Source organism: Anser anser (genome assembly GCF_964211835.1).
Source record: "Anser anser genome assembly, chromosome: 4".
Classification (NCBI taxonomy): Eukaryota; Metazoa; Chordata; class Aves; order Anseriformes; family Anatidae; genus Anser; species Anser anser.
In genome coordinates this window covers 11,157,748-11,173,310 of record NC_139724.1, presented here as the reverse complement: position 1 = coordinate 11,173,310, position 15,563 = coordinate 11,157,748, and the positions used below count along the sequence as shown (strand labels likewise).

At 36.3% G+C, this 15,563-nt stretch overlaps 1 protein-coding gene across 11 annotated transcripts in view; it reads left to right on the top strand.

Moving 5' to 3' along the window:
- CCSER1 (coiled-coil serine rich protein 1) overlaps window positions 1–15,563 on the top strand; it is a 735,828-nt gene that overhangs the window by 384,518 nt on the left and 335,747 nt on the right. For all 11 annotated transcript variants that reach the window (XM_083833058.1, XM_083833062.1, XM_083833061.1 and 8 more), the window contains one exon: window positions 8,480–8,557. In XM_083833058.1, the coding sequence (XP_083689184.1) occupies window positions 8,480–8,557 (78 nt within the window). The remainder of the gene's footprint in view (window positions 1–8,479; window positions 8,558–15,563) is intronic.

Here is a 15,563-nt window from a genome sequence, read left to right as displayed (position 1 = left end):
GTGGTTTTACTCAACTGGCCGTCTGAGCTCCACCATAACCACTCTCTCACTGCTCCTCCTCAAAGGCAAAGGGGGAGGAAATACGATGAAAAGGGCTCAAGGGTTGAGATAAGGACAGGGAGATCACTTGGCAGCTATTGTCACGTCAAAACAAACACAGCATAGGGAAATTAATGTAAGTTATTACCTATTACTAACAAACTAGAGCAGTGAGAAACTAAAAAAGACAAAAAAAAAAAACAAACTTCCCCCACTTGACCCTCTTCTATGTCATTGCCCCGAACAGCACAGGGAAATAGGGGAATGGGGGTTGCACTCAGTCTATAGCACTTTGTCTCCACTGCTCCTTCTTGGTTGCTGATGATCTTTAAGGTCCCTTCCAATCCAAACCATTCTCTGAGTCTATAATGCTGTGATCTGTTCCTTATTGGTTCCACCTTGTATCTTTGTCCCAAAATGTTACGACATAGTAATGATGCAAAACATGCATTAATATGTAATAGAAAGAAAAGGAAGAGGTGATTCTGTTATCAAATTTGATACTTCTCAGTTTGATTAGTTCTTTTCTAAGCATTTTTCACTTAGTGCAGAAAAAAAGTACAGAAAAATGACAGGCCCGTATGCAGCGAAGTAGTAGGAATTTGAGAGAGCCCCATGTCATGTGAAACTTACCACAGTCTTGCCTGTTTCAGAGCCCTGCTACAGGCTTTCATTGAGTCAGTCTTACAAAGGTGAAAGTATTTATAATTCAACATTTGCCTCTTTCAGAGCCCTTCTAAGAGCTTTCACTGAAATAGCTTCACAAAGTTGAAAGTATTCGCAGTCCAACATTCGCCTGTTTGAGAGGCCTGCTAGGACTTTCACTGAGACAATTTCACAAAGTTGAATATATTTAATAAGGCGACAGATACAACAGATTCGGAATTGTTGTTGATAAATACATTACTGTAGTAATGTTAATATATGATAATAGTGCTAGCAAAATGCTATCCTGGGTATTCCTAACTAAAGGGTGAAGGCACAAAGCTTACCAAGAAGGCATCCCTATCTTGGTGGAGGAGAAAGAGCACAGCCTCTTCTAGGTTTCCAATTTCTTCGCTCCTTCCTCCCCCTACCTCTTCTTTTTTCCTCACTCTAGCTTCAGCGTCTTCTCTTTTTTTCTTCTTTTCCTTTTTTATATCCCAACCTTATCTGCACCCTTTCTGGGGTGACATTTAGCATGATTTGGGTGAAGATTTAAGTACTATAGTCATATATGTTCTGCATGTACTTCTGTAAGCTCATTATCATGTTCAAGGGTGTGAACTTTAATATCTGTTTTTACACATAATGAAGTAAAAGGTTTCAGCTGGACACCATGGTCTTCAAGACTCTGTTCTGCCACCAACACAAGACTCCCTCCTCCAGCAACCTCTGACACCAAGCTTGCAGACTTCCATCCACAAAGTTTGTGTAAGAGATAAACGTGAACAAGCTGCTCAATTTCCCTTTGCCCAAGGCTGGTGCCAGTGACACTAACAAGTCTGACTGTTCTCTACTCGCCAGACAGACATATTTTGCTGATACGGTCTTCCACGACTGGATGCAGACTTCTTTCTTCCAGATCCAGACAATGACTGTAGTATGGACTATCGGTTACTCTTAGGGCTGTGATGCAGGTTTTGGAGAGAGAAAATGTCTCTAGGACTGGAGTGAAAATAAAACATCACTAACGCCATTATATGAAACAACCATCATATTTGCTGCAAAACTGAATGCAGTTTGAGCAAAAAATGCTTGTATATGAACCTGAAGGATCTCCTGCAAAGAAAGAAAGAAATTGAAATAGGCAGCCTGCAGATTAAAATCCCTGGAGAGTACTTGGCTCTCTCAATTGACTGCTGAAAGAGCAGAAAAAGCTGATGTTATGTGATATTATTAGGGAAGAATATACAATAACAAAATGTCAAGGCTGGATAGTATAGTCAATGAAGTATGAAAGAAACAATAGAAGCTGGAGAGGGAGTAGAGTTTTGCTCAAAGAAATCAGTTCTCCACTGTGTTGTCAACGAAACATTTATGTCTGTGAAAGCAACCCTCTATTCACCCTATTCATTAGGATAAAAATATGACTTGAGTTGCATTTAATATAATGTCATAGTAACATTCCCAACTCATGCAGTGACAATCATTAATGATCCTGCAGCTCTCAATATAAAGAGATGTTAACCCTCAAATCATTGTCCAAATTACTTTCAAAATTACATTCTGCCTGCAGATGGAACTGAACAGGGATTTTAGATATGAACTAGGAACAAATTTGATGTTTAGGTTGATGTTGAGGAAATATTTGCTATTTAGGGAATATGTTTTTCCCCTGCGAATTAATGAACATGAAATTGGACACTTCACCTAACCTCTAGGTTCCAGGAAGTTACCTGGCCAATGAAACTCATGTTCCTGTTTATTAGGAGCATTGTGGAGGAAATAAAGACAATCGGGAAGGATGAGCAATGAAAAATCAAGGTGGAAATAAAGAGAACTAAGGAGGGGATATTTGTTAATATGTAACTGTATTAGTTATATGGTGGTATGTATTATTTTTTTCTTTTTTTTTAATTAGGAAAAAATGAGATGTGTTTATAAAAACAGAGAGCTTTTTTCCCTGCATGTACTCAATTGTAAGCCAGCAACCTCCAATTCTTGACCTTTTATTTAGACACTTAGTTCAGCTTCCTACTTTGTTTGCAAATTTAAGTACATGTTTAAGAAGGTGTTTTCCTTGTGCCAGCTGCCAGATGTTTTAGATGTTAGGTATTTTCATTTCCTCTTTTAGCAACTGGAAAACATAATAATAGAAATTTGCTCCCAGTACTTTAGTGTTCTTATACTTCTGCATTTACTGTAAGGAATGTGGATATACCTAACTAAGTAAATGTAAATATTTTGAGTAAATTAAATAACGTGAAAATTTAATCTGAGTCTAAGCTATTTCAACCACTGTAGCCTGTAGCCCTGCAACCATGTGCTGGTTATCTACTATTTATGTTACTGGCTGATATAATTAATTTAGCCTAATTAATAGGCTCAAAGCCTATTAGGTCTTTCCAGCTGTATTTTTAATGTAGCAATAAATAGCAGTCAACAAAATATCTTTCATCCTACTCCCTCCTTCCTGAAGAAAATTAATGTGCAGAATATTATATTTAATGTCTTTGCCCAGAGTTCCTGGGAACTCTGGGTCTTCTAAAATAAACAGTACTAGACATACAAATGTTGTTAGGTGATAATTCAGCATCTTGTCTTAAAGGAGGGGAAATTTCCCAGTGGCACTTCACATCTTAGCTGATTAGCTTTGCTTAGGTTGTAAGAGGAATTGAGCCTAATCTGTGTGCCTGTATCCAAAGTGCAGGTAGAGAATCACTACATAACTCAACCAATAAAAACTTGTTTGTCTATCCACACCTTGCTTACTAGCATAAAAAGAGGTTGCAAAAAATGGTATCAGCTGTAGTTTATGATTCTCCCAAGGGATAGGAGCTAAGATAACATGGGACGGAGACACAAGACACTTGCAGCCTTCAAAGCTGTGGGAGCAGCAAACAGTAGAGAAAGTGCCAGATAAATACTTGAAAACAATAATCAAATATCTCAGTTGATAACTGCAAGTATTTGTAATCAATAAGAATAATTAACTATACCTACTAACAAAAACCACATGAAATACAGTTATAAATAACCACCTGGATTTTATTCAAATGTGTTAGGAAGTAGATCTAACACATTTTAAGTAGGCATTTCCATTCTTTGTCAGTGAGTGAGGTAGGAAATGTGAGGGAAAATTAATCTAAGATGGTGGGAGATGGAAGCTGAAAGCTCATTTCATGTGTCTGGTATTTTTTCTTACCAAAACCAATTTTGATTTTTCTGGCTTCGATGGTTTGAAGCAATTTTATTTGCAGGAGCTGTGTGTATCAAACAAACAAAACCCATCTCTTCATGTTGTTAAATAATATAGAAACTACAGAAGTCACACCAGTCCAAAAGCATATAGGGAAACCCTGCACACTCTGGATGAAGAACCAGAGTACTCGGACTTGTGAATTCTTGATTTCTATCTTTGTTTTTAACAGCCTTTTCTACCTTTGAGAAAATCACTTCCCCTTATTTTTCACTCTCCTTGGTATAACAGGATAATAATATTTAAGCATAATATTTCATAAAGATATATTGTGCAGATCCAGTAATAAATCTATTTACAGCCCTTTGATTATCTTCAGTATATCAAAATGTCACTACTGAGCTTGCTTGCTGCACTTATTTAATTTCCTACTTGTACTCAACTTCTAGATTATAAAATTAAACTTTGTGGCATAACTCATATTACAACTAAAACTATCATTCCAAAAGTAAGATCAACACTCATCCACTACTCCTTAGCAAAAACTATAAAGTACACAGATTGTCTTTTCTTTTCGTATGTTATTATAAAGATTTATTTAGTCTCTAGCTGTAATATCCACTGAAGGTTTTCTCTGTCAGTATTAACTTCTTAGATCAATAAATTGAGATAGTGATCTCCAGAGAAGTCAATGCCTGCCAACTATCCTTGTGATGTTTACCCTTGTAGAAAAACACTTGTAGCAAATTAAATTGGCTTCTGTCTGTGAGTGATATACAGTGCATGGTCCATATTTTACGGTACAATTAACTAAGGTTGATACACAGGCCTCTTGCTACAGAAGATCTGATTAAATACAAGGTTCTATAGTGAGAAAAGTCCCAGTTTATGTGGTGAGGTGAATCTCTTTTCATTTAAAGAACAGTTACTGATGACTTAAGGATGACTATTGATTTTAAAAGAGCATGGTCTTAACAATGTGCATTTGTATATTCTTGATCTACTGTATTGCTTGAAAAACATTGTCTGCATTCTCTTAGAGAACCAGTATACAGTATTATGAAAAGCTGTATTTTAAGACAGGTAAACACAAGTGGAAGAAAGCAAAACAATGCCAAGCTTGCAACTACTTTAAAGCAGATCCATAAAGAGCTTCTTTCATCTAGCTAAACTGGTGGGATTCTACCCTCAAGAGAATCCCAACCATCAGTCACCAAACAAGACACACGCGTGGGAAATGTTTATTCTCATAGACCTTTTCTTCCTTTGTTTGCTTCATTCTCAAGAAATTTCCTGAGAGTTAATCACTTTTTTTGAATACTTCTCTCTGGAGATAAATGATTAACGCAGCCTAGCAGTGACTCTGGGCTGCCTGTTCACTTGCACAATGAGGATGATATATATTTACAGCTCTAGTAATAGGAAGAAAGCATGGGCATTGATCACTGAAAATGTGGAACAGTTATCAGCAAAATTCTGTTATCCATTTGCTGGATTTTAACACCCTGCTCCAAAAAAAATAAATATGTAAAAACACCGAAAGATCATGAGACTGTTTTTGACACAGGCAAGACACTTTTTTCTTAGCTGTTGTTCTGAGAAATAGTTAAATTGCTTGATATTCAGACATCTATCCGTTAAAAATTGGAGTTTAGGTATTTAAAGCTTTGCAAAATTCCGTGCCATCCAGGATACTCAGGAGTTTCCAGCAGTAGAGGGAAAAGGATCAGTCTGCAAAACCTGTGTGGTTACATAGTGCATTTAAAGTATACATAAAGAATGTTATGATTGCAGAGCAAAGTACTGCAAAATTAGAAAATGTCCTAATTTCCCTGATTTTGCCTAATACGTTTAATTATGTTACAAATGATGTTTAATATCTACTATGACTTAGAAGACATTACTATAGCCAAATGGTGTAGCATTTTCTTCTTAATTTATACTTAAAATATATCAAAATTAAGACAGGCTGCTTTTATGAGAACAGAATGGGCTTAGGAAATGTCATATAAAAGGTTTTCATTGGACGAATTCCTCACGGTTGTAGTTTTTTGGTTATGGGAAGCTTTAGACTGCAAAGTGTGATTAAGAGAAATACCCCGTGGTCAACAAATTTAGGTGGGAGGTGTTATGTAGTTTGAAATGGTTAATGTTTCCCTTCAGGAGGGCAAGCTGACAACACCTCTCAAAGCAGTGATTATTTTGGAAGTGTGTTGTTTTGTTTTGTTTCATTTTAATAGCTCAAGAAACAACAACAATTTTGATGCTGTCTCACTCAATTCTCTGCTATAACAAACTGTGTTAACGCCGCTGGATTTAATTAATTTGCACTGACAGAGAGGCTGTTCTTCATTCCTTAGAGAGGAAAATAACTGATGTTGCTGGAGGGGTCACTGAGGGTATGTAAACGTGGACAGTTGCAGTCAGGCTCTTCTGACAGTGCTCCAAACTGGCCAAACTCAAACCAGCTGCAGTTCAGGAGCTATGTAAGTCACTATGCCCATACTAATGTAACCTGCCTCATGGCAGCCCTGTTAGTCCAGGCATGGTGCCGCATCAGCATGGTGTCCAGATCTGGGCTGGCTCGTGTCCAGTCAGCAGGAGGAGCCAACGTTCCCCTGAGGCCACCACGTGGACGTGTCCTGAGAATTCTTGTCAAAGCCACCTTGGCATCCTTGGTGTTTTTTGACCTTGCTTAGATTCCAGCTGTCGGTGAAGAATTTGCAGCTCGTGTAGAGTATGGGGACCAATCTGTTTTGCAGATTTTCATACTGAGACTGTTTCAATGTTTAAAAGATTGGACTGTCTTCCTGCTCACTTCTCATTGCAAATTAGTGTGCTCGATTTAGTTTGGAAAACAGCTACTTTTTTTTTTTTTCCCCCCTATTCTGCGTAAATTAAAAGACAAGCTGTCCTTAGCTGAACTGTTTGTCTTTGAGACAGAACATTCTCAAGGAGGAGGTCTCTAGTTTTGACTGCAGTTTGAATTTAATCTAAAAGAGCCATGCTTCCTTTCTGTTTAGTAAATATTGTCAGTCATTTTCCTTGATGATCAAGGGCAGGATCTAAGTGTTAATATTTGTAACTTTACTGAAACCAAAGCGATGGATTCAGCAAAGATACTGGCTTTCTGATATATTATAACCTCCCTCATTCCCCAGAAACCTCTCTTGTGTTGCACAGGTTTTAAAGTGGCTGTCTCTCTATTTCTTTTATGAATAATCACCATGTCGCTCTCTTTCCTTCTTTACTTATACCCCTTTTATTCAACAAGTAACTGTTGTATTTTCTTTTAGGCGTAGTATAACTGACGCAGACCTAATTAAACTCCATGATTTTCTCAATGGGTATTAACTTCGAAGTCTGTGCTTTCTATTTCAGATCTAACATAGGGATTTTGTATCAAAAATTTTGTTAATTTTTCCTCCTTTACCAGTTGGTTGAATAAAATACAGTATCTCTGCATACAGTTTTTCTGATTCCTACACAGTTATAACATCACAGGTGCAGCTGTATTCTTCACTTGCAGAATTTGTGCTTATCAAAAGAGTCCCATCATAGATTCATAGTGATGTGAAACCAGATACCTGATTAGCTAATTGCATAAGCTGAATTCATTAAATCATTGTGCCATGCAAAGCCACATTGTGAAAAAATAGATATTCTTCTGGCTGCCTGTAGAAATGTGTTTTTTGTATTCTCTATTGCATTTTTTCTCTTTTTTCTCTGTTTTTTTTTTGTTTTGTTTCTTATTAGTTAGTTTTATTTTTTCCTTTCATTTTAGCAATCAAGAACTTGTTTCACAAGAAGTATTATATATTCTAATGTTCTCCAGAACACTCTTGTATCGTATGTGCATTTTCTTAAATTTAGATTTTGTTCTTCTATCATTATTACCATTCCAAATTCAAAAGAGTTTCCACAGTCACTTATTTTCACACCTGTCTCATCTATACAAAATGACGACTATGTTAGCCAAGAGATTACTAAAATATCACCCAAGTAAGACTGGGTTTTTACATCAGTCTTTTAGTCATTTTGCCTGGATACATCAATTAAGGTATAATGACTTATATTAGTTATTAACATTGCTGTTCACTGTTCCTTTTCATATATTAGTGCTCAGTTATAAGATATATTGATTCATGTGAAAGGGATCTTTTTTTTAAAAAAAGGCACTGATCCAAATACTTTCCTGCAATATATTTTCATGTTAATTTTACCTTTAGTATCAGACCATTGAATTAAATAATTAAAATATATTATATATTGTAGTTTGTTTTGTATGAAAGCATTTTTTGTTCTCATTTATCATCTCATATTTTCTTTTGTAGATGCATTATGTTTGCATATTTGTGCATGTGGCTCAGTCTTTGAATGGAATGTTAATTCAAAATAAAATACAAAGTACTTGCCCATTTGTGAAATACTTAATCTTTTTACTAATTATTGATAAATATAGTACAGACAACAGTTACTTTGTCAACCTTGTTCTGTTGGATTTTCAGTGTTGTTTTTGAGCTCTTTTTTCTCCCTAATATAAAAAAGTGTCTCCAACATTCTACTGCAAATGCAAACTCATGTATGCTTTTCTTTCAGAGTACAGACATGAGTCCGGCTAGTAGCACCACCTCACTCCCTGTTAGCCCTCTTCCTGAGGAGCCGTTCCTCTTCAAGGTACAGTTAATTCATTTTATAATAAATATTGTATTTGCACTTTGGCCGTTCATGCTATCCGATGCACTGTAAAGTGCTATTACTACTGCTTCCTTTTCTTTAAATTACTGTGATGTCAGCAGATGTCAGGTCTTATGTATCACAATACCATGCAGATCTTAAGAAGTAACTAGAAGAAAATATTCTTGGTTTTGAGAGGATTATTATTCCAGTAAAGAAAGAGTCTATACCTATTAACTATTATTTAAGAAAAAGAAGACTATATTTTTATACATCTCATCTGCTAGTGATTCATTCTGATATATGCACTTCTATATATGTGTGTATCTCATTTTCTTTAACACATTTCTGTTTTATATTGCATTTGAACTACATGTTTTAAAGAAACAACAATTACTGCAAAGATACAAGAGATGTTAAAGATACCTCAATGTACAGTTTCAGTGTAAATCCAGTGTAAAGCACAGACTTGTCATTTTAGTTAATTTTAATAATAAATGAGGGGGTAATATCCACAGCTTTGTAAGGTTTCAGATGTGAGGAAAAGGTGCCCTGCATCATTTTTCCATTTCACTTCTTTGGTATCCAGCAGCCCAGAGACATGGAATGGCCTTAGACAGAGCCTGACTCTGTACAAGATCTTCTGAGGCTACCCATGTGTTCAGAGCAGTGCTGCTGCTGCAAGCCAAGTGGTCTCATTGTCAGTTTTTGACCGAGACAAGAAAGAGGGGACTTGGGTTTTCAGCACCATTGTCTCAAATGTGTGGCATACAATGGTCAAAGCTACATTTAAAAAAACATCCCTTTCAAAATTTCCCCTTTCCCCAGTAAGTTTCTCCCTACTAGATAAGAGCGATTAGTAGCCTGAGCTGTGTTTGCAATATCTTTGTGATGACACTGAATTAAGGCTGAGAAAGTTGAATTAATGAATTTTCATACTCTTGAATGTGTGTCTCTCCAGCACACATCTCCAGTGCAGGAAACACCAGCCTCCTCCCAGCCTGCCCAACCGCATTAAAAAAAAAAAAAAAAAAACAGTTTTTCTCTTTTCTTATGACTTGTCTCACCTGCATTATCCCCTTAATGTCCTACTTTCAGTTGCTATGCCCACTCAGTTTCCAATATCTCTTTTCCAGTTCCTCCCTTCCCCCGTTTTTCCCATATTTTTTTGTGTTCTTGCAAGAGTTGTACCCTACTATTCATAACCAGCTAGCTAGTCAGCTGAATCCTGTTGCTGGAAAGGTTAAGGACATGGCTTGCTCAGTGGTTTCATCAGTAGGTGTTCACATGTGGTCTTCGTGGTCAACTATCCACAGATTTTTCCCTCTTCTTCAAGTGTTTAATATTTTCAAGATCCCTACCTCTCAGTCAGATTTGGCTGAAATTGAGTCTCTTGTTGCCAAGATACTAGAGTGCATACTTTTTTTTTTCCTTTGAGAAATCGCATGAAATATACATTGAAAAGTGCTGAACATTCTAAGGCAGATCCTGTAGTTACCATTTCTCCCTCTGCCTGGGAAATTGGTAAGATACATTACAGACAGAGTAAGGGGCTGTTCAACTTATATAAAGCTGTAAGAGGTAAGAAAATCTAGACTGAAATAGTAAACTCTCATGTTTAAATTCTCAGCTGAAGTAAGACAGCATTGGTCTGTTCGCATCAGGAGATCTCTGACAAATACACCATAGTGCCTTTATTTGTTTTTAGAGGAAATCATGCTTATATAGCTGAAAATGGGTTGTAAATGGCTTCTTTGAAGTGGAATAGTTGTTCTACTAAAAAATAAGGCATTTCTTCATATTAAAAGTCCCCTTCCATTTTTTACATTAGAAAATGGTACAAGAAACCAGAAAGGGAAAAAAAGAAAAAAAAAAAAAGAGAGAGAGAGACTGAAAGCTTTATTTATTCTTTAATTTTCAGTCAATTTTCAAAATGGGATGCATTTTCGTATGGAATTCAAGTGAATTGCAGGCCAGACTAGGAAAAAGTCAAATACACCTCAAAGCCAATGCCTTTAAATAGAAGTAAAAGCAATATAAAATGTAACAGTTTCTGTTATTCCTTCCTGGCTCACTCCAAAAGAGAGCAATATTGCTCCAGTAGTAATGTGAATGACTGGTTTTACAAGCCATAAGCTTTTCCAAAAACTGTCAGTCTGTAATATTGGCCTTTGATAATAGGGTGATGCATTTCCCTTAGCAACATGTTAATAACCCTTCCCACCTTCTTGCTGTATGAAATGAAAAGATTAAAAAAAAAAAAATCCATTCTGTGATTCTGAAAACACAGGTGTAATGAAGCAGGGCAGTATAAACTCTGCGTATCTTTGGGCTAGTTGAAGATCTCTAAGCTAATGAGCTTTTGTATTAGACTGTGAAAAGAATCCAAGCCCCTGTTCTCAATCATGCTTGCTTTTATACCGAGAAAGAGAATTGTCCCTTCTTGGATTTTATCAAGTTATCTTTGAAAGACTGCATTTCTATATAAAGAAAGAATGCAAATCCTGCCATCATACCCTTATTACATCCAACTTTACCAAAGCAGATGCTTATGATTTTTAAACCAACAGGATATGTGCTCTATAAATATGAAGGAGGACCTAAGCTTCTTCAAAAACATTTTAAGATATTGAATTTAATCTTAGAAAAGTGGGAAGCATGATGCCCATGGGAGTGCTTGCATGTTGCAACTCAGCTCTAGTGACAATGAACTCAGCTACGGTTTTCACATTACATTGTGCATGCTATGACATGCAGCACTGTTAGAAAGATCCAAACCATGTGAGACTATACTCTGAAATACTTAGAGGGAAGTCTCTTCCAGTACAGTAGCAGATGCTCCACCTGTATCCATTGTATACCATTAGTTTTACAGAATAATTGTGTTCTATTCGTGTTAAGTACCTATGGAGGAGTGCAAGTGATATATATCAAAAGCAATAGAAAGAATATGAGTAAGAAATAAAAGTAGCCAACCCCATCACTATTTAAACCTAACCCCCTGAGAAAATGAAAACATAAAAGTATTTTAAATGCCATTCAGCAGCCTTCACTCAGTAACTGTTGCAAATAGTGATATAGTAATGGAAGTTGGTTTTGCTTGAGGAAAGAGCAACTTTGCACAGTTGCCAAAGGTACAGCCAATTCTTCTTGTGGCTTCAGATTTACTTCTCCCTGTTTAGTTAGTGACACACTTGCATTTGGAGCAGCCTTCCATAGCTGTGCTCTTTAAAAGCTTAGAGAAAAATTCTGTTCAGACATGCATGCATACAGTGTGCTTTTGGAAAGTTTTTCTAAACCATTTTTTGATGAAACACTCAAAGTTACTTCTTTTCTGTGAGGGTTATTTTGATGTCAAATTTCAGCTTTCAATCCTCTGCTGCCTTCTGTGTTTAAAGTTATTTAAAAAAAATAATAATAATATTCTTTTTCTATATTACAAGAAAAGTTTATTCTCTCACAAAAGAACATATTTTTTGTTTTCGGTGGTTTTGTACTTAAACATCTTAGTAGGGAATTAACTTCCTTTGAACAGGGTTTTACCCTTCTGTTGCTCTATAATATCTCTTGAAGAATTAGAGCCTTACCTTGGGAAAAAAAGAAGTGATGTCACAGTTGAAAAATTTCCAAGTTAAGAATCTGAAATACAGCAGAACAGAATGATATTTGTCATGCGACCTGAACTCAAGCGTTATTCTATGCTATAGCAACAATACTGTAGCTGGCTCAAATGTGAGAGACTTTTAATTATGACTACTTATATCTGTGCTCATAATCTGTAATTAAAAATAATGCTGCCTTTCATTTCGAAAACCAGTGAAGGAGGGGGGGTATTTCTGAAAGGTCAACTTACAAAGCAATGTCTCATCCACTTTTTAGAACCCGTTCCTTTCTCCTAGTCACTATATCATGCTTTTTTATAATAGTATTTCATTATTTTAAAAATTATTCTGCAATATAGTGACATGCACTTTTAAGAAGACAGCCCTTTAGTCCATAAGATATCTTATATTACCTTATTAAACATTATCTGTTATTATGAGCAACAGTCTCACTGGTTATTAGCCACAACCACATTGCAAATGCTAACCGTAATAATTATTATAGCAAAGTTTAATTGCATTTGGATTCCACAATTAATCTCAACCATGCTTTACTAATTGTCATTAAACATAAGAAAAAAAAATATGTACTTTCCTTTCTGCTTTGAGGAAGCTGAGAATTTTCTTCAACATTTATTATCTTACAGCGTTGTGACTTCTGTAATTAATATTCTTGAACCTACTTTCCTGAGTAAGAAATGGAAGTGCCAACCTGAGTAGTAAAAGCTAACAATCCTTAGCAGTTACCATTGCTATAGATCTGGTAAGGTACAGGTCAGTGTTAAATTAGGTCTATGCTATAATTCATCCATTCATCCCACAGCTCTAGAGGCTCTGTGACCCAGATCTTTGAAATAATGGGTGTGACTCCTGCAGCCTGTGATATTTGTGTATACAACTTTATCAAGAGGTACAATTTACTTCCCGTCAGTTATCAGACTGATATTTTTAGTGCAGATGTTTGGAATAATCAGACAGTCACCATAATATTCACTGCTTATCCAAAGCAATTTATCTTTCAGAGTGTGACTTGTCTAGCTGTAGAATAAGGTCTTGTCCTAATCTGAAGTTAGTCAGGAAAGTTGACAACAAGTTGGGTTTATACTTCATAAGGCTATGCTAGTTGACACAGACCCCTTTAAGCACTCTGCCTTAAAGGCAATTTCCAATATTTTTAGTATTTGCTGGCACTTTGAAAAATACCATTTTAATGTATTGTTTCTTTTCAGTTTCAAATCACACTTAGAAATAATCACATGGGCATTATGACTCATGAGCGAATACAAAACAGGTTTCAGTAACTCTTAGTCATGGGCTGGAGACTATTAACTCTTGTCCCTCTAGTTCAACCCCCTCCCTGAGTTCCTGCCTCCATTGAGCAGCAATGGGAGCTTTGAAGCATCCAGGTATTTGCTTTTGCTTTTTGTTTGTTTGTTTGTTTTGTTGTGTTTTTCTTCTGTTACAAAACTGTTTTCAGTATTTCTACTAAAGTAAAGAGAATTATAAAAGTGTGACTCACTCAATCCCACCTCCCCCAATCTGTATGCCCTGATCTCCAGTTTATTTTAAACCAGTCTCTCATCCTCAGTGGATTAATTCCTCCTACTCTTTGGTTTCATTTCCTGTATCAGTACTCCCTTTCTATAAGTCTCCTTATGTCTTAGTTGTGTAGCTCAGATTATCAAATGGCTTTTTGCTTTTGATGAAAGCCTCCAATTGTAACTTACAATTTCTGAGTTTGGGGGGTTGACCTTGGCTGGTTGCCAGGTGTCCACCCAGCCACTGTCTCAATTCCCTTCCTCAGCAGAACAGATGGAGAAAATGAGGTGAAAAACTTGTAGGTCAAGATAAGGTCAGGGAGATCTCTTCAATTACTGTCTTGGGCAAAACAAACTTGACCTGGGAGATATTTATTTAATTTATTGCCAATCAAGGTTAAAAGTAGACAAAGATATAGACAAAAACAAAACTAAAACACCTTCCCGCACACACTCCCCTTCTATCCCAGGCAACTTGAATGAAGGGCAATGAAGGCACAACTTCACTCCTTCTATCCCAGCTCTTACCTCTGCTGCCCTGCTCAGCGTAGGAGTTTGCAGTTTTTGAAAGGAGGTGGTATGGATGGTAATGGAGCTGCTGTATGATCTGAAGATACTGCTGTACAACTTCAGGAATACTCTATGTGATTTAATCATTCAACATTCATGTAACATAAGTAATTTCCTAGTGTCACCAATATAATGACTGAAATAACTGTAAATGAGACTAGGAACTATACCTGTCATGCCAGATCTCTTTTCTCCTCCACCTCTCTCTCTATGCCTTGATCATAACTGCCTTTCTTTCCCAGATTTTGTGAACATGCATTATTTTTTTCTGTTAGTACTTTTTCCTGAATTTATTGAAAATTTCTTCATAAAGTGAGGGTCAGTTCAAGATTTCAAAACATTGATAAATATTGGCTAAGTCAAAATTGATGCTCTTAATGCATCATCAATTATTTTCTCTGCCAGCCACATATAGAAATAGGCTAAATGTATTTCTTACTAAAATCTCCAAAAGCTACCAGAAATGCAAATGACGATTCAACCACTAGAATGATACTTCAACCACAAGCATGCAGAATGATCATCATTACTTTTTTTTAGTTAACAGTATTTCCAGTAAACCATGAAAATGAATATGTTTAGTACTACAAGGGTAAATATTAGGTCAATTCAGGTTTATTCCTGTGGGTAGACATGCTATCACACAATGAATTCTGATACATACCTACAGGGTAAGATTTCTGCTGAGTAAAAAGATTAGAAAGTCATAATATCTGTAATATTACAGGTTGCTGAAAACATGTTATCACTAAGACAATGTAGAAAAAATTTCTTGAAGCTCCATGGGAGAATCCCGATAACCCCAGGAAGAGCACTTAAAATTCTTCATACTAATCATCTCAATAGAGATGGTAAATCCTCCAAATTTCACTTGGCTACAGAATGATAGGCATAACTAAGTCTGGAGGAGCAAACTGGCATTCAGAAAATATCATAGAATATTCTGAGTTGGAAGGGAGCCTCAAGAATCAAGTCCAACTCCTGGCTCCACACAGGACCACCCAAAAACCAAACCATATACCTGAGAGCATTCTCCAAACACTTCTTCAGTTCCAGCAGGCCTGGTGCTGTGACCACTTCCCCGGCGAGCCTGATCCAGTTCTCAACCATATAAAATGAACTTTTTTTAGAGAGCAGAACTATTCCAAGTGTTTTGGTATGAAAATCTGTTTAAATCAATGGCTTATAGCCCATAGACTACAATAAAGTGTCTTTGTTCCAAGGAAGAATGGTGAAAGTGTAAATAAGTACTGACCTCTCCAACCCCATTAATAATTTTGGAGATGAAAATGTAAA